At 39.7% G+C, this 24230-nt stretch overlaps 1 protein-coding gene across 4 annotated transcripts in view; it reads right to left on the reverse strand.

The window, feature by feature from the left end:
• Positions 1-24230, reverse strand: part of LRRK1 (leucine rich repeat kinase 1) — a 135054-nt gene that overhangs the window by 89474 nt on the left and 21350 nt on the right. For all 4 annotated transcript variants that reach the window (XM_061394221.1, XM_061394219.1, XM_061394218.1 and 1 more), the window contains exon 3: positions 2779-2942. In XM_061394221.1, coding sequence (XP_061250205.1) covers positions 2779-2942 — 164 coding nt within the window. The remainder of the gene's footprint in view (positions 1-2778; positions 2943-24230) is intronic.

Consider the following 24230-nt stretch of genomic DNA (forward strand, 5'->3'; position numbering starts at 1 on the left):
TACATATATCTCCTCATTGTATACAAATTAACAATACAAATATTTATTAGAGAATTATCTAGTCTACTTTCAATACACATTAAAAGAGAAAAAAAAGAAACAGCAGAGGACAGCAATAGTATATACATCATGAAACTGAATTTGCTGACATCTGGACTTAAACATGCCTTCCCAGGTGGTGCTAGTGGTAAGGAAACTGCCTGCCAACGCAGGAGATGCAAGAGGTGCAGGTTCAATGGGAAGTTCTATGTGACAGCAGTCTGGAGGTCCATTTGGGAAAAGGTCCCAGGCAGTGCGACTGCTCTGTGGGTAACACTTTGGACTGTTGCTTCTTCGGTCCCCACTTACAATCCCCAGGCCACAAACGCTGGGCCAACAACTTTGACCTGCTCCAGTTCTCCCATAAGAAGAGAGGTTTTGACCACATATACTGTGAATTCATAATGGGAGGAATCAAAAATGCTCAGTTCAGTTCAGTCACTCAGTTACATCCGACTCTTTGTGACCTCATGGACTGCAGCACGTCAGACTTCCCTGTCCATCACCAACTCCTGGAGCTTGCTCAAACTCATGTCCATTGAGTCGGTCATGCCATCCAACCATCTCATCCTCTGTTCTCCCCTTCTCCTCTCCCACCTTCAATCTTTCCCAGCATCAGGTCTTTTCCAATGAGTCAATTCTTCACATCAGGCGGCCACAGTATTGGAGCTTCAGGTTCAAAATCAGTCTTTCCAATGAATGATTCAGGACTTACTGCCTTTTGAATTGAATGGTTTGATCTCCTTTCAGTCCAAGGGATTCTCAAGAGTCTTCTCCAACAACACAGTTCAAAAGCATCAGTTCTTCAGCACTCAGCTTTTTTTATGGTCCAACTCTCACATCCATACATGACTACTGGAAAAACCATAGCTTTGACTAGATCGACCTTTGTTGGCAAAGTAATGTCTCTACCTTTTAATAGGCTGTCTAGGTTGGTCATAGCTTTTCTTCTAAGGAGCAAGTGTCTTTTAATTTCATGGCTACAGTCACTATCTGCAGTGATTTTGGAGCCCAAGAAAATAGTCTGTCACTGTTTCCATTGTTTCCCCATCTATTTGCCACGAAGTGATGGGACTGGATGCCATAACTTTAGTTTTTTGAATGTTGAGTTTAAAGCCAACTTTCACATTCATCAAGAGGCTCTTCAGTTCCTCTTTGTTTTCAGCCATAAGCATGGTATCATCTGCCTATCTGAGGTTATTGACATTTCTCCTGGCAATCTTGATTCCAGCCCGTGCTTCTTCCAGCCCAGTGTTTCTCATGATGTACTCTGCATATAATTTAAATAAGCAGGGTGACAATATACAGCCTTGATGTACTCCTTTTCCTGATTTTGAACCAGTCTGTTGTTCCATGTCCAGTGCTAACTGTTGCTTCTTGACCTACATACTGATTTCTCAGGAGGCAGATCAGGTGGTCTGGTATTCCCATCTTTTTAAGAATTTTCCAGTTTGTGGTGATCCACACAGTCAAAGGCTTTGGCATAGTCAATAAAGCAGAAGTAGATGTTTTTCTGGAATTATCTTGCTTTTTCTATGATCCAACGTATGTTGCCAGTTTGATCTCTGGTTCCTCTGCCTTGTCTAAATCCAGCTTGTACATCTGGAAGTTCTTGGTTCACATACTGCTGAAGCCTTGCTTGGAGAATTTTCCAAAAATGCTCTCTTCTCAATAATTATCAAGCACATTGAACTTGACTATTTTCCCCCCAAAATTCTCTTACAACTTTGAGAAGAGGCTGGAGGTTTAGTAATTGAGCTATTTCCAACTATTAATTAAATGAAGACCTTAACCTGTGCTAATCAAAGTATTGCACACAAAACATCAATAAAGTGCTCTCCTGGTTTACAGCCAATAAGAATTTCCCACAAGGACCAGAACATAGCAATGATCTTCCCAAGCTGTAGGCCAGCAAGAGGGTTGATCTCTATAAGCTTTTGGAAAAAGTTTGGCATATGTTTCAAAATTTTTAAAAGGCTCTTACCCACATTCTCAATTTTTGCAAATCTACCTAAGTGAAGAAAATAGCTGACAATAAGAAAACAATTAGGCAAAAAAACATTCAGTATAGTATTATTTATAGAAATAAAAAATTAGAAACAATCCAAATATCTAACCAAATGGAATAGCCAGATAAATGAGAGTGTCTCTACCAGATGAAATGTCATGTATCCACTGAAGGTGAGGCACATAAGGAATCTATAGTCATACAGAAAATGGTTCATATAATATTAGATAAGAGAAAACAGTATGCAAAACTATACATAAATAAGACTCTATCTATATTAGAAACAATAAAAACAAAAAATGAATGTTCAAATCAGCAACTCGGAAAAGAGTATACCAAAAATGCCAGTGGGATTGTTTGGATGATTAATTTTGGTTCTTTTTTCCTTTATTTTTATATGTTTAAAAATTTTTCAGTTTGCACATGTGCTATTTTATAGTGGAAAAAAGTATAAAAGACTATATTAGGTTAAACCCTCGACTGTCAATTTTGTCCTTTTCCTTTCTGTGACCCCTTCCTGCCCCTGGGAATGATGGCCCAGCGTACTTACTTGACAAGCTGAGAAGTCCACTTGAAAGGACTGACACCAGGAGGTTTACATGAGAAACAAGGTATTCAGAACCCAGGAAATATCCCCATTATTATAATGATAACAAGAAAAGAATTTTCGTGGTAACCTTCACTCAACCTGGGTCCCCAGTTCTGGCAAGAAGGGCTGGCATAGACCTTACCTTTTCCAGCTGGGATGTGCTCTCGTCACAAGCTTCTCGGAGCAGATGCTGGGCTCTGCTGATGTTTCCTCGCCTGTATGCAGCATGAATGCCTTCCGTCCTGGGGCTCTGCACCATGGGCTCACTGCCTGGCATGGAGAGTTTGCTGCCCATGTCCCCAGCACCTGGGTGAACAGAGGCACACACACATCACCTCCACCGCCAGTCTTGCTTATGGGAACCACCAGAGAGGAGAGCAGGATGTGCTTAAGCCAGAGAGGGCTGCTCTGAAATGCTGCCAGTGTCACCCAGCACAGCCAACTTCAGCACCTGCCCCCTGTGGAGGCACTTCCTGCATGGAGCCAGAGGTGAAGGCGTGGGGAGGCTGGAAGATTCTGAAGTGAGACAATGCCCAGAGAGCGGGTCCAGGTCCCCCAGGGCAGCTGCCTGGCAGGCTGGCCTCACCAACAGCAACACCAAACTGCCCCACTGCTACGTCCCTCAGAGGGATACGGTATCCCGTGGAGGAAGAAAGGCAAGTCAAAACCTGAGCATGTGGAAATCTAGACCCTCTCTGCCTGGAAAATGCCACAAAGGCATGGGATTTAGAATGGCAGCCCTCACTCCATACTTGCTGGGTCTGAAGACGCAGATGTGAAAGCTGTCAGCCCTTGGAGCTCCCACTCTAGAATGGCTTCATAATTAGCAGTCTGTAGATCCCAGAAGGCTTCAGAGACTTCCTGCACATCCTAAAGTTGCACAGAAAATTGTGCGTGTATGTGTGTGTGTGCACATTTCTCTGGGAAGAAAATTCAAGGTTCCTACTAGATTTGCAAATGTATTACTGAACCATTCCTACTAGATTTGCAAATGTATTACTGAACCAGAGTCTAAAGTTCTGTCTCTATCATAGAAAAGACTGCAATGAATGAATAGTTACATTTGATTGTGTTAAGTGGCAGCAGAAATGGGAACAGAATTCAAAAATCATTCTTGGCCAAGTTCACCCAGCTTGTAAGAGGCAAACCATGACTGGTGTTTGGTTTACCAGCTCTTAGGCTGGGTCTAACCCCACTCCATCTCTTTGAAGAGATGAAAAAAAATGGCTTTTTTTTTCATGTTAAAATGTAAATGATGAAGAAGGTTGCCTTCCAAACATTCACATCACAAAAGCAAATCACATTACAGCAGCTAACATTTGGAAAAAAGTTTTTTTCAAAATTTATTTACAATAGGATAAAATTTACATGTTTAGAAATAAATCTTTAAAATGATGGATAAGATCTGTATCCTATAAACTATAGGGTATAGATATAAAATATATATATATATATATATAAACTATAAACATTGCTGAAAGAAGTTAAATAAGACCTATACAAATGGAAAGACATCTCATGTTCATGGATTAAAACTATCAATATTATTAAGTCTCAATTCTCTCCAATTTTATCTGTGGATTCAATGTAATCCCAACCATAATCCCAATAGGATTTGAGGGGGATAAAATTGACAACCTGATCCTCAAATTTGTTCAAAAATTCAAAGCATTTACCCCCAAACAATCTTGAAAAACAAGAGTTGGAGGATCTACACTACTTGATTTCAAGTCTTACATAAAACTATAATAATAATCAAAGCAGTGTGCTACTAGTATATACAAATATATCTGTAGAACAGAATAGCTTCTCAACTTTCTGTTGGGAAATAGACTCATACTTGTACATCCAATTAATTTTTGATAAGGGTGCCAACACAATGAGAAAAACAAAAATTATTTCAATAAATCGTGCTGGGACAACTGGACATCATTGAATAAAAAGGGACTCTGACTCCTACTTCTCACCACACACAAAAATTACTTTGAAATGGATCATGGATTTAAACATAAAGGTTAAAACTGTAGTGTTTCTAGGAAAAAAATATCACAGGAAGACATTTTTATGACTTGAGAGTAGGCAAAGCTTTCTTAGATGGGACACAGAAAGTAATAAACATGAAAGGAAAAAATCACTAATTAGACTTCAACAAAATTTAAAACTTATGCTCATCAGAAGGTTGATCTACCATTTAAAAACTATTTACCATTTGACAATGAGTAGGCAAGTTACATACTGGAAGAAAATATTTGCAAAACATACACCCAAAAAATGGATGGTATTCAGAAAACAGGAAGAACTCCTATAACTTGGTAATAAAGGACAAACAATCCAGTTAAAAACAAGCAAAGATTTGAATGGCAGAAGAGATTCAAAAAGCTCAATATCATTAGTCATCAGGGAAATGAAAATTAAACACCGCTACAATCCCACAAAAGTCAGTGAATTTAAAAAGACTGATAATACTTGGTGAGGATATGGAGAAACCAGAACACTCATACCTTATTGGTTGCATCTAAAATTGTACAACCACTTTGGAAACAAGTCTATTGGTTTCTTACGAAACTAAGTACACACCTATCCTATGACTTCCTTATTCTATTCTTAGGTATTTACCCAAGGAAATATGTCTAAAATATATCCAATAATGTTTATATTAAATGCCATTCATAGTATTTTCAAACTGTAAAGGTGTCCATCAAAAGGAGTTGAATAAATAACTCCCATAGCATAGTGACTACTTAGCAATCAAAAGGAATAAACTGCTGATCCACGAAATGATTGATGGTAATCTAAAAACACACTGCTGAATGAAAGAATGACTTCATAAAATGATCCCATTTATATGCTGTTCTGATCTATGGTGGCAAAAAAATCAGAACAGTGGTTCCTGAGGGTGCACATGAAGTTCACCAGAAAAGGGGCACGAGGAAATTGTTTAGGCATGGTTCTATATCTTGATGACGTTTTCAGTATACAGGTGGTGGCTTTTGTCAAAACTTATCAAATAGTCCAATGAAGATATGTACATTTTCTTTATATAAACTTTATCTAAAAATTATAAACAATATTAAACTATAGTGAATAAAATGAATACTAAAGTATTTGAGGGTGAAAAGTACAGATATTTCCAACTTAATTTGAGATGCATTAATAATAACAGATTGATAGATGGACAGAAGAACAGATAGATGGATAGAAATGAGAGTAATTTCAGAAAGCGTTAATGGTAGAATTTAGGTGGTGGGTATATGGACATACATAGTTCGATTCTTTCAGTTTTACTGTATGTTCAACTTTTCACAACACAATCTTGGGAGAAGTAAATCAGAATAACGTACCCTAAATGCAAGGCCTGCCATGTGGCATACTGAACGAGTTCCACCACCAGCGCAGAAAAGCCCTGCTTGGGGAGACAGGGAAAGACAAACTGCTTACAGTGAAGGTCCTTGATACCATTCAGAGTCTTTGTAGCTCACTCTAAGCCATGACTACTTCCAAGACAACCATTCTGAAAACCACATTAAGTGGATTTCAGGAGCATCACTCACAATCTGCACCCTTCCTGAAACATGAATGCAAGACTGTTATGTTTAAATGGAGTTTACTGGGGTTTGGGCTCTGTATTTTCAGAAAGAGGAATCAGAAAAGGGTTATACATTAGGCAGCTTCCCAGGTGGCGCTAGTGGTATGGAATCTGCCTGCCAGAGCAGGAGACACAAGAGATGCAGGATATTGGGAAGATTTCCTGGAAAAGGAAATGGCACCCCACTCCAGTATTCTTGCTTGGAAAATCCCATGGACAGAGGAGCCTGGTGGGCTACAGTCCATGGGACCACAAAGAGTCAGACATGGCTGAACACACACACTTCAAGGCAGCTTCACATCTCAACGCACACTAACAATCCTCATTAACCTTTTTTTTTTTTATATTTGTAGTTACCTTTTATTTAACATTTTTATTCCTCTCATTTATCTCTTTTAACTAGAATTACCATCTTATGTCATTTCTTTTTATTTATTTTTAATTGGAAGATAATTGCTTTACAATATCGTGTTGTTTTCTGCCATATAACAATGTGAATCAGTAATAACTAAATATATATATACACACACACACATATATATATCCCCTCCCTCTTATTTCTCCCTCCCACCCACCTCTCTAGGTCATCACAGAGTGCCAGGCTTGGCTCTCTGTGTTATATAGCATCTTCCCACTAGCCATCTATTTGAGAAAGTGGCACTGATACATACAGTATCATGTAAAATACTACCATGTAAAAGACATGTACAATGTACTACCATGTAAAATAGAGTCCTCATTAATTATTAACAGTCAGAGACCCTGAGACATTTGAGCGCCATGGGCAGGGAGGAGGGAAGCCACTGGAGGGAGAAGGCTTTGTCGGGGCAGAAGGCAGAACACACGGCAGCGTCATCCCTCAGAAGGGGCACTTAGTCACGTCACTGCTCATCTTTCAGAATTAAGCAAATATCTCCCTTAGCTCCATAAAAGACAGATGTGTGCAAAGGCATAAAGTAACTTCTTCTCTTCAGATTAGGAATAAAGTAACCTCTTCTGTTCACCTTAGGAACATAAATAGAAACTTCACCTTTACACCCAGGTTAAGCAACACTGCGAAGGTGGAGCCTAGGACATGGGATGCGCATGAAATTACAAGGGTGGTTTTACTTTAACTTGATTTTTAAATAATGCAAAGTACGTGGAATAAATGACATAATTAGAAACACTCTGCTCAGTTCTATTTACATATATATTTGTTTTAATGCTGTGGTTTTTTCACTTTGAATCTGATTTTCTTAAGTTACACGGACAACACATGTCCACTGTCACTGACACAAGAGCTGGGGCTTCTGGTCCAAACAAACTGTTAGAAGGACCTTATGGGAAAATACCAGTTAATGCATATGCATTTAATTTAATCTGCCAATTTCATTTAATTTCCCGAAGTTGTAAAGAGAAGGGTTAACATTTATTTAAATTGAAAAAGACCAAAATGCTAATGATAAGTATTACTGATGGGCTGAGGGGAATTAGATAGGATTAGAAAAGATTTTTCTTTATTCCCTAAAGTCTCTGCAATGGAATTATATGACTTAACTTAAAATTTTAAAGAAATCAAATAAGTAATAAAAGAACACATTCTCACTGAAAAAAAATTAAATAGTAGAGAGATACATCATGTAAGGCAGAAACCCTCTTCCCCACCATGAAACGTCTTTTGTTAAAGGTAAATATATGTACTTTAATAGTAATTTTATTTTTACAAAAATACTACTATGTTTGTTTTTGGGAAAGAGACAACCGGCATTAAGTAGAAGTAGGAAGTAGTGAGGGAAAGCTATAAATGCAGTGGATGACTAGCATTACGGATTTAGCACACAGACTTACTCGAGAACGCAAGAAATATTTCCAATAAGCTGTGACGATGACAAGTGAACATACTTCTGGTGGGTGATACATGTTAATATTTATAAGGCCCGGTATTTAAATATGTTGGACATGGGCAGTAAATGAAAGTTCATTATGTGAAAAAGTATTTGTTAAAAATAGTCTAAAACATATGAAACCAGAACATCATTTAGGCTTTGGTAGTCACTTTCAAGTTAATAATCTATTTACAAAAAAAAAAAAAACTTTCAGTAACACTGTATGTTTTACATATTCTGACATTTACAGGATAAATGTTTTTAGTTGCCAATAACTCAACCTCTAAATGTTATTTCTGTAATTCAGGATTTAGAAAAATAAATTATTTTGACTATAGGAAAATGAGCAGGAATTATTCTTCTCTTTTATTTTGGGAAAGTAAAGAAACGGAATTTCACAAATGTTACAGAATGATATCTGGTGATACAAGCCAAGCTACTTACACTAACAGTTCATCGTGGCCTTCCCCATCCTAGTCCTCCTTTGTCTGCTGATTCTGAATCTGTTCTGTCTTTATATCCTAACGAGGTATTCTTACCTTTTCTTCTAGAACAGTATTTGTTAAATCATTCCTCCTGACCCACAGTCAGACTAAAATTCTCTCTCTACTGCTGTTTTATTTTTCTGTGAATCTTGGCCAATGGAGAGGTAGTATGAAAGTGACTTTAATTCTATCAGTTCTAAATCAGTTTTTCTCTTACATATATATATTTATTATACTACTGTTTAATTCATCCCCATCAAGGAAAGCATGCATGACAGAAGACAAATGTTCTTTCTTGATTCAAAAATCTCTGGCATCCCCTGTGTATCCTAGAAAAAAAAGACACTACCATTTACATGAATACATGCTTTAAAAAAAATTACATTCACCTGCATCAATGGAGTAGCAAAAAGTAAAAATATATCTAACAACTCAGAGTTCACTGCAGAATAAAGAGTAAATTCTAGACTGCGACTGACCTGGTCATAATTGTTCAATGGCTTTCCTGTGCCACTGTCCACAGAATCCCTATGTGGTCAAATCCTGGGGTCAGGGGCTGTCCCTCCCTGGAGCGAACACCCTCCTGGCACTGCAGGGGCCCATCCACAGCAGTCCTGGGCTCACCAGCCTTCAGTGAGAAGGATGCTTCTTTCTTTGTCAGCTGTCCCTCTAGGGTTTTAGCCTCAGCAGCACTTTTCATCTCTGGGTCGTATTACAGTGAAATCCAACCCTTTACTTCTTCAGGGAAGAAGCAGAGGTTGGGGGTGTAGAGGGCGACATGACCCCCGGGGTGACCCTCAGCAGTAATTCCTCACCGACTCCAGATGGCTGGGGCTCAGCTCCATCAAGCTGGGCCATCAGACCAGCATCAGAAACGAAAGCAAAGACAGAGGTGGCCTTGGCCAGAGCCCTGGCTCATGGCTCACACGGAGCAGATCTCCAGCAGTGCAGGCTGCACATTTCTTACACCAGCAAAGCCTCCCAGCACTGATAGGAACTTCTCTGTGAATATTTTCACCAAATACCTGAAATGAATTTTTGCTAATAAAAGGGGCATGGGTGGTTATACCTATGAGCAAGCTGGACAGAGGGAAATCACACGTATAACAGTGTGATTATCTTTAGTAATAAAAGATGCAACTATTCATAAGACATCATGTTATGTCTACCCGATACAGTGAAAAATTTAACAAGCTCTAACATTTACTGCTGGCCAGAGTGTGGTGGAACTGGTACATTTGTCATGGGAAGCCTTACTGAGACAGGCTGGGACCCGGGACCCTTTACTGTAGTTCTGCCATGCTTACACCTAGACCAATGTCTCTCGGAGCTACAAAATACAAAGAAAATAAAGAGGCTAAAAGTCACTGTATGCATGCCACACTTAGGAAGATACAAAAAGACCGAAAAACAACAGCCACATCTGAAGAGCAGGGAGTAAAAGCAGTGTACTGTGCACACCCCTTGCACACACCACCGGGGAAGCAGTGGGCAAAATAAAGTAAGCCACCCCTCCAGTCTGACCCCTGGACACACCCCCACCTTCACCCCATGATAAGAACCAGCTCCCTCCTCACCCTTCCCCCTCTAACCCCAGGGAGCAGAGCAAGCAAGGGAAACAGATGAGGGAAGCCAGGATGAAGACACTCCATGGTGACAGGCCAGCAAGCGGCAGGGGCGAGAGTGATGGAGCAGGGCTCTGTGGCCCTGGGGCCCACAGAACCCCACGACTTTCCTTTCCACTTTCATACTTGAGATAGGCTGCATGCTTTGTCCCTCTAAAGTTCATGCTTTGATCCTGATGCCCAGTCTAAGGAGGTGGGTCTCTGGGAAATGACTCCAAGGCTCATCACTTGGTGTTATGGGCGTTATGAGCTAGTGTTATGGATCAGTGCCCTCCCAGAAGAGACAGAGAGCTCACTCCTTTCTCCCACATGAGGACGCGGTGACAAGGTGGCGTCTACAACCAGGAGGTTGGTCCTTGCCGAGAACAGAACCTGCCAGCACCTCATCCTGGACTTCCTGGCCCGTGGAGTGAGAAAGAAATGTCCGCTGTTTAAGGCACCCAGCCTTTGGCAACTTGATAGCAGCCTGAGCCACCTAAAGTAGTAGTAGCGTTAGCCACTCAGCAGTGTTCAACTCTTTGCGGCCCCACGGACTGTAGCCTGCCAAGCTCCTCTGTCCATGGAATTCTCCAGGCAAGAATACTGGAGTGGGTTGCCATTACCTTTTCTAGGGGATCTTCTGGACCCAGGTATCAAACCCAGGTCTCCTGCATTGCAGGTAGATTCTTTATCATCTGAGCCAGCTGGCCCAGTAGGACCTCAGGATACTTCAAAATGAGGATACTTAATGCAACCATTAATACTGATTACATGGAAAACTAAGTAAAAAAAACATTACCTATATGATATTAAGCTAAAAGAGTAGAATATGGAGCAGACAGGAAAAAAATGGGAAAATATATAACACAGAAAATAGGTTGGAATCATTTGAAAATACACAGTGAAAGTGAAAGAGTTTATTCCAGGCTTGTAGATGATGTCTTATTAAAATGCTTGGGGGAAAAAAGGGAGATTTCTAATGAGCACAGGCTATTATTTTTGTTTATAAAAATTTAGTCTGTGTTTTCCAAAATCTTTTCCTCTTTCTCATCAAGTTTGTACTGATTTTGAAATTAAGAAAAGGAAAATGATAACAAAGATAAATGGATCCAACACAAAATTAACTCCTTTCAGATTTAATGAAGTAGTTCTTTGATGGGATTATTTAACTAAAGCAGCTCTTGGGTACAGCACGTCCTGACACAGTTGCCCTGGAAATAAAGAGAATAAGAACATTTTCTGGGACAGTAATTGGCAAAGGTGTCATGGACTTTAAAAGAGAAAATAAAATGATCTGTGATAACATTTAGTAGATCATTAATTGATACTGATTAATAAGAACTGCCAGATGCTATGAGAAATACTCTACGTACATCCGCCTTCCTCCTAACACCCACGCAAGACAGGGGTTCTTACCACCACTTTTCACCAGGTGACCAGTGCTCTGAGTGATTAGATAAAGCGTCTCCACCCCGCTTCTAAGAGCAGATAGGGACTTGAACCCTTGGCCCTGTCATCAAAGTCCGACTCCTCACTTCACAGGCTGAGTGCACCCAACCAAACGTGGGGCCATTGTTCAGAACATAATGTGCCAGGGAAACATGTGGGAACTAAAAGGTAAGATGATTGTCATGTTGTTATTCTTGAGTCACTCAGTTGTGTCAGACTCTCTGTGACTTCATGGACTGCAGCACACGAGGGTTCCCTGTCCTCCAGTATCTCCCAGAGTTTGCTGAAACTCATGTCCACAGAGTCAGTGATACCATCCAACCATGTCATCCTCTGTTGCCCCCTTCTCCTGCCCTCAATCTTTCCCAGCATCAGGGTCTTTTCCAATGAGTCAGCTCTTCATATCAGGTGGCCAAAGTGTTGGTGCTTCAGCTTCAGCATCAGTCCTTCCAATGAATATTCAGGGTTGATTTCCTTAAGGATTGGTTTGATCTCTTTGTTGTTCAAGGGACTTTCAAGAGTCTTCTCCAGCAACGCAATTCGAAAGCATCAGTTTTTTGGCACTCAGCCTTCTTCACAGTCCAACTCTCACGTCCATACATGACCACTGGAAAAGCCATAGCTTTGACTAAATGTACCACTGTTGACAAAGTGATGTCTCTGCTTTTTAATACACTGTCTAGGCGTCTCATAACTTTCCTTCCAAGGAATAAGCATCTTTTAATTTCATGGCTGCAGTCACCAGCCACAGTGATTTTGGAGCCAAAGAAAATAAAATCTACCACTGTTTTCATTTGTTCCCCATCTAATTGCCATGAAGTGATAGGACCGGATGCCATGATCTTCGTTCCTTGAATGTTGATATTTAATCCAGTTTTTTCATTCTCTTTCACCTTCATCAAGAAGCTCTTTAGATCCTCTTTGCTTTCTGTCATTAGGATGGTATCATCTGCATATCCGAGGTTGTTGATATTTTCCCTGACTATCTTGATTCCAGCTTGTGATTCATCCATCCTGGTATTTTGCATGATACACTCCACACAGAAGTTAAATAAACATGGTGACAACATATAGCTTTGATGAACTCCTTTTTCAATTTTGAACCAGTCCATCGTCCCATGTCCAGTTCTAAGTGTTGTTTCTTGGCTTGATACAGGTTTCTCAGGAGACAGGTAAGGTTGTCTGGCATTCCCATCTCTTTAAGAATTTTCCAGTTGGTCATGATCCACACAGTCAATGGCTTTGGTATAGTCAGTGAAGCAGAAGTAGATTTATTCTGGAATTCCCTTGTTTTTTTCATGAGCCAATGAATGCTGGCAATTTGATCTCTGGTTCCTCTGCCTTTTCTAAGCTCAGCTTCTACATCTGAGAGTTCTCTGCTCATGTACAGCTGAAGCCTAGCTTGAAGAATTTTGAGCATTACCTTGCTAGCATGTTAAATGAGCTCAACTGTAAGGTAGTTTGAACATTCTTTGGCATTGCCCTTCTTTAGGATTAGAATGAAAACACATTTTCCAGTCCTATGGCCACTGCTGAATTTTCCAAATTTGCTGTGAGCACAGGACTTTAACAACATCATCTTTTAAGATTTTAAATAGTGGAGCTAGAATTCCATCACCTCCATTAGCTTTGTTTGTAGTAATGCCTCCTAAGGCCCACCTGACTTTACACTCCAGGATGTCTGGCTCCATGTGAGTGACCACACCATCATGGATTGTTGTTGTTCAGTCACTCAGTCGTGTCTGACTCTTTTTGACCCCATTAACTGAAGCATGCCAGGCTTCCCTGTCCTTCACCATCTCCCAAATCTTGCTCACTCTCATGTCCATCGAGTCAGTGATGCCATCCAACCATCTCATCCTCTGTCCTCCCCTTCCTCTACTTCCTTCAATCTTTCCCAGCATCAGGGTCCTTTCTAATGACTCAGCTCTTCATATCAGGTGGCCAGGTATTAGAACTTCAGCTTTAGTCCTTCCAATGAATGTTCAGGATTGATTTCCTTTAGGATTGACTGGTTTGATCTCCTTGCTGTCCAAGGGGCTCTCAAGAGTCTTCTCCAACACCACAGTTTGAAAGCATCAATTTTTTGGTGCTCAGCCTTTTGTGATCCAACTCTCATATCCATACACGACTACTGGAAAAACCGTAGGTCTGACTATATGGACCTTTGTCAGAAAAGTAATGTCTCTACTTTTTAATATGCTGTCTAGGGGGTCATAACTTTTCATCCAAGGAGCAAGGGTCTTTTAATTTCATGGCTGCAATCACCATCTGCAGTGATTTTGGAGCCAAACAAAATAAAGTCTCACTGTTTCCATTGTTTCCTCATCTATTTCCCATGAAGTGATGGAATCGGATGCCATGATCTTAGTTTTTGAATGTTGAATTTTAAGCCAGCTTTTTCACTCTCCTCTTTCACTTCTATCAAGAGGATCTTTAGTTCCTCTTCACCTTCTGCCATAAGGGTGGTGTCATCTGCATATCTGAGGTTATTGATATTTCTCCCAACAATCTTGATTCCAGTTCGTGCTTCATCCAGTCAGGCTTTCTTATCTCTCCTTGCTAGTCTTTGGAACTCTGTATTCAGATGGGTATATCTTTCATTTTCTCCTTTGCCTTTTGCTTTTCTTCTTTCCTCAGCTATTTGTAATTCTTCTTCAAACAACCACTTTGCCTTTTTGCATGTCTTTTTCTTGGAGATGGCTTTGATCACCGCCTCCTGTACAACGTTACACACCTCCATCTATCAGATCTAATCCCTTGAATCTATTTGTCACTTCCACTGTATAATCGTAAGGGATTTGTTTTAGATCATACCTGAATGGCCTAGTGGTTTTCTCTACTTTCTTCCATTTAAGTCTGAATTTGGCAATTTGGGTCATTACAATCTTTTTTGTATAGTTCTTCTGTATATTCTTGCCACCTCTTCTTAATCTCTTCTTTTTTTTCTGTTAGATCCTTACCATTTCTGTCCTTTATTGTGATTCTGTCTTATTAGATGAAAAACCAGAGAGGAAATGGAAACCAATTCATCCACGAATTCAGCAGCAGTTGAAAAGAGACACAGAAATACAGAGCTACAAAGATGAATTTTTTCCAACATTGAGGTCCTCTTCTGAAAATTAATTTATTGCTCACTCATTTTATAAATATTTAATACCTACAATGTGCTGAGCTAGAGCCTGGGGACACACATTGATGAGACATGTTGGAAAAGCTAGAGTGTGGAGCTGTATTCTTTCCAGATTTTACTTTTTTTAAAAAAAAATTGAAGTATGGTTGATTTGGGTTTCCCTGGTGGCTCAGACAGTAAAGAATCCACCTGCGATGTAGGAGACCTGGGTTTGATCAGTGGGTTTGGACGATCCTCTGGAGGAGGGCATGGCAACCCACTCTAGTACTCTTGCCTGGAAAATCCCATGGACGGAGGAGCCTGGTGGGCTGCAGTCCATGGGGTCGCTAAGGGTCGGACGTGACTGAGCGACTTCACTTTCACTTTTCACTTTCATGCATTGGAGAAGGAAATGGCAGCCCACTCCAGTGTTCTTGCCTGGAGAATCCCAGGGACAGGGGAGCCTGGTGGGCTGCCGTCTATGGGGTCGCACAGAGTCGGACATGACTGAAGCAACTTAGCAGCAGCAGCATGAGACAAAAATACAAAATCATGTCTAGTATTGTATTGTTATTACAGGGGAAAAAATCTAGATGTCCATCTATAGAGAACTAGCTACAGAAACTATGGAACATCCACACAACAGAGTCCTACGAACCAGGAACAAGGAAAGAGAAAGAGTTCTCTATACTGGGGGGTCATCTCCTATTGCTCTGTGATTCTCAGGGCAGCTCCCATTATCCCTCCCTGGGGTAGGGCACAGGACATGCCAGCCTCCAGTGACTCTGTGTGCTGGGTTTGCTCACCCCATCCTAGAGCTGGGAAGGCAGACTAGCTCAGCAGAGGGCAAGTGAGAAATCTGAATTGCGCCCCCAAGAGGGAGCTCGGCACAGTGAAGCAGAAGGAAGGACAGCACTTGTGCTTGGCTTGAGTCTGACCAGAAAGCGATACTGGTTCCCAGAAGAAGGAGAGGCCCCTCCCTTCATCCCAGCCCCTGTGCCCGCCTAGGGGTTACTGCCAAGGACCCTCCTCATGCCCATCTGTGGTCTCAGCGCATCCAGAAGTACTGATGGTGGGGAGGGAAGCTGCAAGCAGATGTCTTGCCTCCATCTCCTCACCCTCCTAGGTAGCATCTGGATGGCCTTACTGGTGCAGGGCAGGGTGCTGCGGTGTCTGCACTGGAAAGGGCAGAAGCAGGGTAGGCAGACGGAAACAGACTCTCACCAAGACAAGACAAGCTGACTCTGGGGGAAATGCCTGGGAGGTCTCTTGAGAGAACAAGATTAGAGACTGAGGACAGAGGCTGCATTTTGTGAACTTCTGGGAAAGATCTGGGCAAAGGAGTTTAGAGGTTTGGCCGTGTGCTTTAAATGGAATTTCTTGTGGATGTCCTTTCAAAAAACTTAAGATCTAAGATGCTTTATGATTTTAAGATTCCAGGCTGGAGTTTCCTTGGAATATAGAGGCCATGAGTGATTTCCCTGGATCTCACATAAATATTCATTTCTCCTCTTCTCCCTTTTTAATGAATGAATTATACTACGATTATGTTCTACAACTTGCTTCTCTCACTTGGAAGTTCTGGGTCGGCACTCAGAGACCCAGCACAGCTGTTGTCATGGCAGCCCTTTGTCTTCATTGCTGGATATTTAGGGCAGGTCTAGTTTTGTGTAACCCCTTCCACTGCTGCACTGAATATCCTTATGTGTGCATTTCTCACACATAACCTGAACTGTCTCCCCAAGTTAAATTCCTAGCAGTAGAAGAAACAGAGGATATAGTAGGCCTTGATTTTTAAAAAGATTACCAATTTGCTTTTCCAAAAGTTGCATCAATTATGTCCTTACTTATCAACCCAATATTAGTTTAAAATAAAATATGAAAAACAGAGCAAAACATATCTTTGCTGTCTTAAATGATATCAAAATTCCTGATTGTTTACAATCTGCAAAGCAAAATAACATATCTCAAAATTGGTTTTGGTTTCAATTTCTTCTCATATGAATGACATTCAATATATTTTCACATTGATCCATCATTTCTATCTTTTTCAATGAATTAATAAACTCTCTAAATCTCTTCTTTGGTTCATTTGAAATTGGGCTATTCTTTCTATCACTGATTTACCAGTGCTCTTTGCAGTATATGTTGAAAACAGTTTTGACCTGTTTGTGGGTTGTCACTTCTATTTCTGCAGAATAGTTCTAATTGTTAGGTAATTATTTTATTAATGTTCTCCTTTATGGTATCTGGATTCTGTACCATGCTTAGGAAAAAGTCCCTCCTCACTTCCAAATTATATTATCATTTTCTTAGACTTTTAGTGGTATTCATTTCTATGTTTAAATATTTGATTCATCTGACACTGATTTTGGTGTGGAAGTGAGGAAGTAATATGTTATGTTTGTCCTATTACCAAGCAAACTTTCTTTTCTGGACAAATTTGAAATCCTAAATAGTAAAGCAAAACTAATGTGCATTTGGCCTATTTGCTGAGTTGTGGCTCTAACCCATTGCTTTTCTTGTCCTTTCCCTCTCTAGTCTCCAACACGTTTCATTACAATGGCTTTGTAATAATTCTAACATTTGGTATTCTTTCTTTCAACTGACCCCCTTCTCATTTGAATTTTCTTGGCTATTCTCATGTTTATTTTTCTACATAGAATTTACTTCTCTCTTTATGTTCTAAAAGAATCTTGTTTGTATTTTAATTGAAATTGCACTGAATTATAAAATCAACATGTAGAGAACCAATATATTTACAATGTTGTCTCTCTGTATAAGAAGATGATATATGAGGATGATATGTTTCTCTCTATATAAGAGGATGATAGTTGACTTTCCTCGTATAGTTGGACTTCGCTCGTAGCTCAGTTGGTAAAGAATCTGCCTGCAGTAGAAGAGACGTGGGTTCAATCCCTGGGTCGAAAAGATCCCCTGGAGAAAGAAATGGCAACCCACTCCAGTGTTCTTGCCTGGAGAATCCCATGGACAGAGGAGCCTGGCAGGCTACAGTCCATGGGGTCGCAAGAGTAGGACACGACTTAGTGACTAAAGAGACAGAGAAATAGTTGACTTATAGTATTACTTTAGCATCAGGTGTAAATATAGTGGTTTGATACTTTTATAAATTATACTCTAAAGTTATTAAAAATATGTTATATTCCCTGTGCTATATATTGTATCCTTGTACCTTATTTATTTTATACCCAGTAGTTTGCACTTCTTCCTTCCCTTCCTTGATCTTGTCTCTTTCCCTGTCTCTTTCCCCTCTGGTAATCACTAGCTTGTTCTCTATAGCTATGAGTCTCTTTCTGTCTTTTAATATTCACATGCTTATTTTTTAAGACTCTACATATAAGTGAAAACATAGTTTCTGTCTTTCTCTGTTAGACTTATTTCACTTAACATAATACCCTTCAGGTCCATCCATGTGGTTATAAAGAGCAAAATTTCATTCTTTATTATAGTTGAGTAATATTCCATTGTGTGTGTATATATATGTTGTTGTTATTCAGTTGCTAAGTCATGTCCAACTCTCTGTGACCCCATGGACTGCAGCATGCCAGAATTCTTTGTTCTCCAGTATCTCCCTGAGTTTACTAAAACTCATGTCCATTGAGTCAGTGATACCATCCAACCATGTCATCCTCTGTTGCCTCCTTCTCCTCCTGCCCTCAATCTTTCCCAGCATCAGGGTCTTTTCTAATGAGCTGGCTTTTCACATAGGTGGCCAACGTATTGGAGTGTCAGCTTCAGCATCAGTCCTTCCAATTAATATTCAGGATTGATTTCCTTTAGGATTGACTGGTTTGATCTTGCTGTCCAAGGGACTCTCAAGAGTCTTCTCCAGCATCACAGTTTGAAAGCATCAATTCTTCAGTGGCTAGCCTTCTTTATGGTCCAACTCTCACATTCATACATGAATACTGGAAAACCACAGCTTTGAGGTTTTGTCAGAAAAAGTAATGTCTTTGCTTTTAATACGGTTTGTCTAGGTTTTTCCCAGCTTTTCTTCCAAGGAGCAAGCATCATGGCTGAAGTCACTGTCCACAGTGATTTTGCAGCCCAAGAAAATAAAGTTTGTCACTGTTTCCATTTTTTCCCTATCTATTTGCCATGAAGTGATGAGACCAGATGCCATGATCTTTGTTTCTTGAATGCTGAGTTTTAAGGTAGCTTTTTCACTCTCCTCTTTTACCCTTATCAAGAGGGTCTTTAGTTCCTCTTCACTTTCTGCCATCAAAGTGGTGTCATCTGCATATGATAGGTTGTTGATATTTCTCCCTGCAATCTTGATTCCAGCTTGTGGTTCATCCATCCTGGCATTTTGCATGATGTACTCTGCATAGAAGTTAAATAAGCAGGGTGACAACATATAGCCCTGACTAACTCCTTTCCCAGTTTTGAACCAGTCTGTTTTTCCATGTGTAGTTCTAAGTGTTGCTTCTTGTCCTGCATACAGTTTTCTCAGGAGACAGGTAAGTTGGTCCGGTGTTCTCATCTCTTTGAGAATTTCCCACAATTTGTTGTGATCTACACAGTTAAAGGCTTTAGCATAGTCAGTGAAGCAGAAGTAGATGTTTTTCTGGAATTCCCTTCCTTTTCCTATGATCCAGCAGATGTAGGCAATTTGATCTCTGGTTCCTCTGCCTTTTCTAAATGCAGCTGGAACAACTGGAAATTCTTAACTCACATACTCCTGAAGCCTAGTTTGAAGGATTTTGAGCATAATCTTGCTAACATGTGAAATGAATGCAATTGTATGGCAATTTGAACATTTTTTGGCATTGGCCTTCTTTGGGATTAGGGCTCCCAACATGGATCAGTGGTAAAATAATCTGCCTGGCAACACAGGAAACACAGAGAAGCAGGTTTGATCCCTGGGTAGGGAAGATCCCCTGAAGTAGGAAGTGGCAATCCACTGCAGTATTCTTGCCTTGAAAATTCCATGGACAGGAGAGTCTGGCAGACTAGTCTATGGGGTCACAAAGAGTTAGACATCACTGAGCAATTGAGCATGCATGCATTCTTTAGTACTGGAATGAAAACTGACCTTTTCCAGTCCTGTGGTTCACTGCTGAGTTTTCCAAATTGACTGGCATGTTGCATGAAGCACTTTAACAGCATTATCATTTAGGATTTTAAATAGCTCAGCTGGAATTCCATCACCTCCACTAGCTTTGTTCATAGTAATGCTTCCTAAGGCCCACTTGACTTCACACTCTACGATGTCTGCTTCTGGGTGAGTGAGCACACCATCATGGTTATCTGGGTCATTAAGACCTTTTTAGTACATTGTATTCTTGCCACCTCTTCTTAATATCTCCTGCTTCTGTTAGGTCCTTGCCATTTCTGAATTTTATTGTGCCCATCTTTGCATGAAGTGTCCCCTTGGTATTTCTAATTTTCCTGAAGAGATCTCTAGTCTTTTCCATTCTATTGTTTTCCTCTATTTCTTTGCATTGCTCACTTAGGAAGTATGTCTCCTTCCTATTCTCTAGAACTCTGCATTCAGTTGGGAATATCTTTCCCTTTATCATTTGCCTTTTGCTTTTGTCCTTTTCTCAGCTATTTGTAAGGCCTCCTCAGACAACCACTTTGCCTTATTGCATTTATTCTCTTGATGATGGTATTGGTCACTACCTCATATACAATATTACGAACCTCTATCCATAGTTCTTCAGGCGTTCTCTCTCCCAGACATAATCTCCTTTGAATTTATTCATCTCCTCCACTAGATAATCATAAAGGATTTGATTTAGGTCATACTTGAATGGTCTAGTGGTTTTCCCTGTGTTTGTGTGCTCAGTCACTCAGTTGTGTCCGACTATTTGCAACCCCGTGGACTGTAGCACGCCAGACTCCCCCATCCATGGGGGTTCTCCAGGCAAGAATACTGGAGTGTGCTATGGATAGATCAACTAAACAGAAAATTAGCAAGAAAACACAAACTTTAAATGATACAATGGACCAGTTAGACCTAATTGATATCTACAGGACATTTCACCCTAAAACAATGAATTTCACCTTTTTGTCAAGTGCACATGAAACCTTCTCCAGGACAGATCACATCCTGGGCCATAAATCTAGCTTTGGTAAATTCAAAAAATTGAAAATATCTCAAGCATCTTTTCTGATCACAATGCTGTATGATTACATGTCAACTACAGGAAAAAACTGTTAAAAATACAAACATATGGAGGCTAAACAACACACTTCTGAATAACCAACAAATCACAGAAGAAATAAAAAAAGAAATCAAAATATGCATAGAAACGAATGAAAATGAAAACACAACAACCCAAAACCTATGGGATTCAGTAAAAGCAGTGCTAAGGGGAAGGTTCATAGCAATACAAGCCTGCCTCAAGAAACAGGAGAGAAATCAAATAAATAACTTAAATCTACACCTAAAGCAACTAGAAAAGGAAGAAATGAAGAACCCCAGGGTTGGTAGAAGGAAAGAAATCACAAAAATTAGGGCAGAAACCAACGCAATAGAAACAAAAGAGACCATAGCAAAAATCAACAAAGCTAAAAGCTGGTTCTTAGAGAAGATAAATAAAATAGACAAACCATTAGCTAGATTTATCAAGAAACAAAGGGAGAAGAATCAAATCAACAAAATTAGAAATGAAAATGGAGAAATCACAACACAGAAATACAAAGAATCATAAGAGACTACTATCAGCAACTATATGTCAATAAAATGGACAACTTGGAAGAAATAGATGAATTCTTAGAAGAGTATACTTTCCAAAATTGAACCAGGGGCTTCCCTGGTGGATCAGACGGTAAAGCGTCTGCCTGCAATGTGGGAGACCCAGGTTTGATTCCTGGGTCAGGAAGATCCCCTGGAGAAGGAAATGGCAATCCACTCCAGCACTCTTGCCTGGAAAATCCCATGGACGGAGAGCCTGATAGGCTACCATCCATGGGGTCACAAAGAGTTGGACATGACTGAGCGACTGACTTCACTTCACTTTCACTGAACCAAGACCTCCAATTTCAAGTGTCTATGGCACAAAACTGAACCAGGAAGAAATATAAAATCTTAACAGACCCATCACAAGCACAGAAATCAAAACCGGAATCAGAAATCTTCCAACAAAGAAAAGCCCAGGACCAAATGGCTTCACAGCTGAATTCTACCAAAAATTTAGAGAGAGCTAACACCTATCCTACTCAAAGTCTTCCAGAAAATTGCAGAGGAAGGTAAACTTTCAAACTCATTCTATGAGGCCACCATCACCAGACAAAGATGCCACAATAAAAGAAAACTACAGGCCAATATCACTGATGAACATAGATGCAAAAATCCTCAACAAAATTCTAGCAAATAGAATCCAACAACATATTTAAAAGATCATACATCATGACCAAGTGGGTTTTATCTCAGGCATGCAAGAATTCTTCAACATTCACAAATCAATCAATGTGATACGCCACATTAACAAATTGAAAGATAAAAACCATTTGATTATCTCAATAGATGCAGAGATAGCTTTTGACAAAATTCAACATCCATTTATGATAAAAACCCTCCAGAAATCAGGCATAGAAGGAACATACCTCAACAATAATAAAAGCCATATATAATAAACCCACAGCAAACATTATCCTCAATGGTGAAAAACTGAAAGCATTTTCCCTAAAACCAGGAACAAGACAAGGGTGCCCACTCTCACCACTACTATTCAACATAATTTTGGAAGTTTTGGTCACAGCAATCAGAGCAGAAACAGAAATAAAAGGAATCCAGATTGGAAAAGAAGAAGTAAAACTCTCACTGTTTGCAGATGACATGATCCTCTACTTGGAAAACCCTAAAGACACCACAGAAAATTATTAGAGATAATCAATGAATATAGTAAATTTGCAGGATATGAAATTAACACACAGAAATCCCTTGCATTCCTATACACTAACAATGAGAAAATAGAAAGAGGAATTAAGGAAACAATTCTATTAGCCACTGTAACAAAAAGAATAAAATACTTAGGAAGAAATCTACCTAAAGAAACAAAAGACCTATATATAGAAAACTATGAAACACTGATGAAAGAAAGAAGACACAAGTAGATGGAGAAATATACCATGTTCATGGATTGGAAGAATCAATATGGTGAAAATGAGTATACTACCCAAAGCAATCTATAGATTCAATGCAACCCCTATCAAGCTACCAACAGTATTTTTCAGAGAACTAGAACAAATAATTTCACAACTTGTATGGAAATACAAAAAAACCTAGAATAGCCAAAGCAATTTTGAGAAAGAAGAATGGAACTGGAGGAATCAACCTGTCTGACTTCAGACTATACTACAAAGCTACAGTCATCAAGACAGTATGGTACTGGCACAAAGCAGAAATATAGATCAATGGAACAAAATAGAAATCCCAGAGATAAACCCATGCACCTATGGACACCTTATCTTTGACAAAGGAGGCAAGAATATACAATGGAGAAAAGACAATCTCTTCAACAAGTAGTGCTGGGAAAACTGGTCAACCACTTGTAAGAGAATGAAACTAGAACACTTTCTAACACCATACACAAAAATAAACTCAAAATGGATTAAAGATCTAAATATAAGACCAGAAACTATAAAACTCCTAGAGGAAAACATAGGCAAAACACTCTCTGACAGAAATCATAGCAGGATTCTCTATGACCCACCTCCCAGAGTAATGGAAATAAAAGCAAAAATAAACAAATGGGACCTAATTAAACTTAAAAGCTTTTACACAACAAAGGAAACTATAAGCAAAGTGAAAAGACAGCCTTCAGAATGGGGGAAAATAATAGCAAATGAAGCAACTGACAAAGAATTAATCTCAAAAATATACAAGCAACTCCCACAACTCAATTCCAGAAAAATAAGCGATCCAATCAAAAAATGGGCCAAAGAACTAAATAGACATTTCTCCAAAGAAGACATACAGATGGCTAACAAACAAATGAAAAGATGCTCAACATCACTCATTATCAGAGAAATGCAAATCAAAACCACCAAGAGGTACCATCTCATGCCGGTCAGAATGGATGAGATCCAAAAGTCTACAAGCAATAAATGCTGGAGAGGGTGCAGAGAAAAAGGAACCCTCTTACACTGTTGGTGGGAATGAAAACTAGTACAGCCACTATGGAGAACAGTGTGGAGATTCCTTAAAAAACTGAAATAGAACTGTCATATGACCCAGCAATCCCACTGCTGGGCATACACACCGAGGAAACCAGAATTGAAAGAGACACATGTACCCCAATGTTCACTGCAGCACTGTTTACAATAGCCAGGACACGGAAGCAACTTAGATGTCCACCAGCAGATGAGTGGATAAGAAAGCTGTGGTACATATACACAATGGAATATTACTCAGCTATTAAAAAGAATGCATTTGAATCAGTTCTAATGAGGTGGATGAAACTGGAGCCTATTATACAGAGCAAAGTAAGTCAGAAAGAAAAACACCAATACAGTATAT

This window comes from Bos javanicus, chromosome 21 (genome assembly GCF_032452875.1).
Source record: "Bos javanicus breed banteng chromosome 21, ARS-OSU_banteng_1.0, whole genome shotgun sequence".
NCBI classification, from domain to species: domain Eukaryota; kingdom Metazoa; phylum Chordata; class Mammalia; order Artiodactyla; family Bovidae; genus Bos; species Bos javanicus.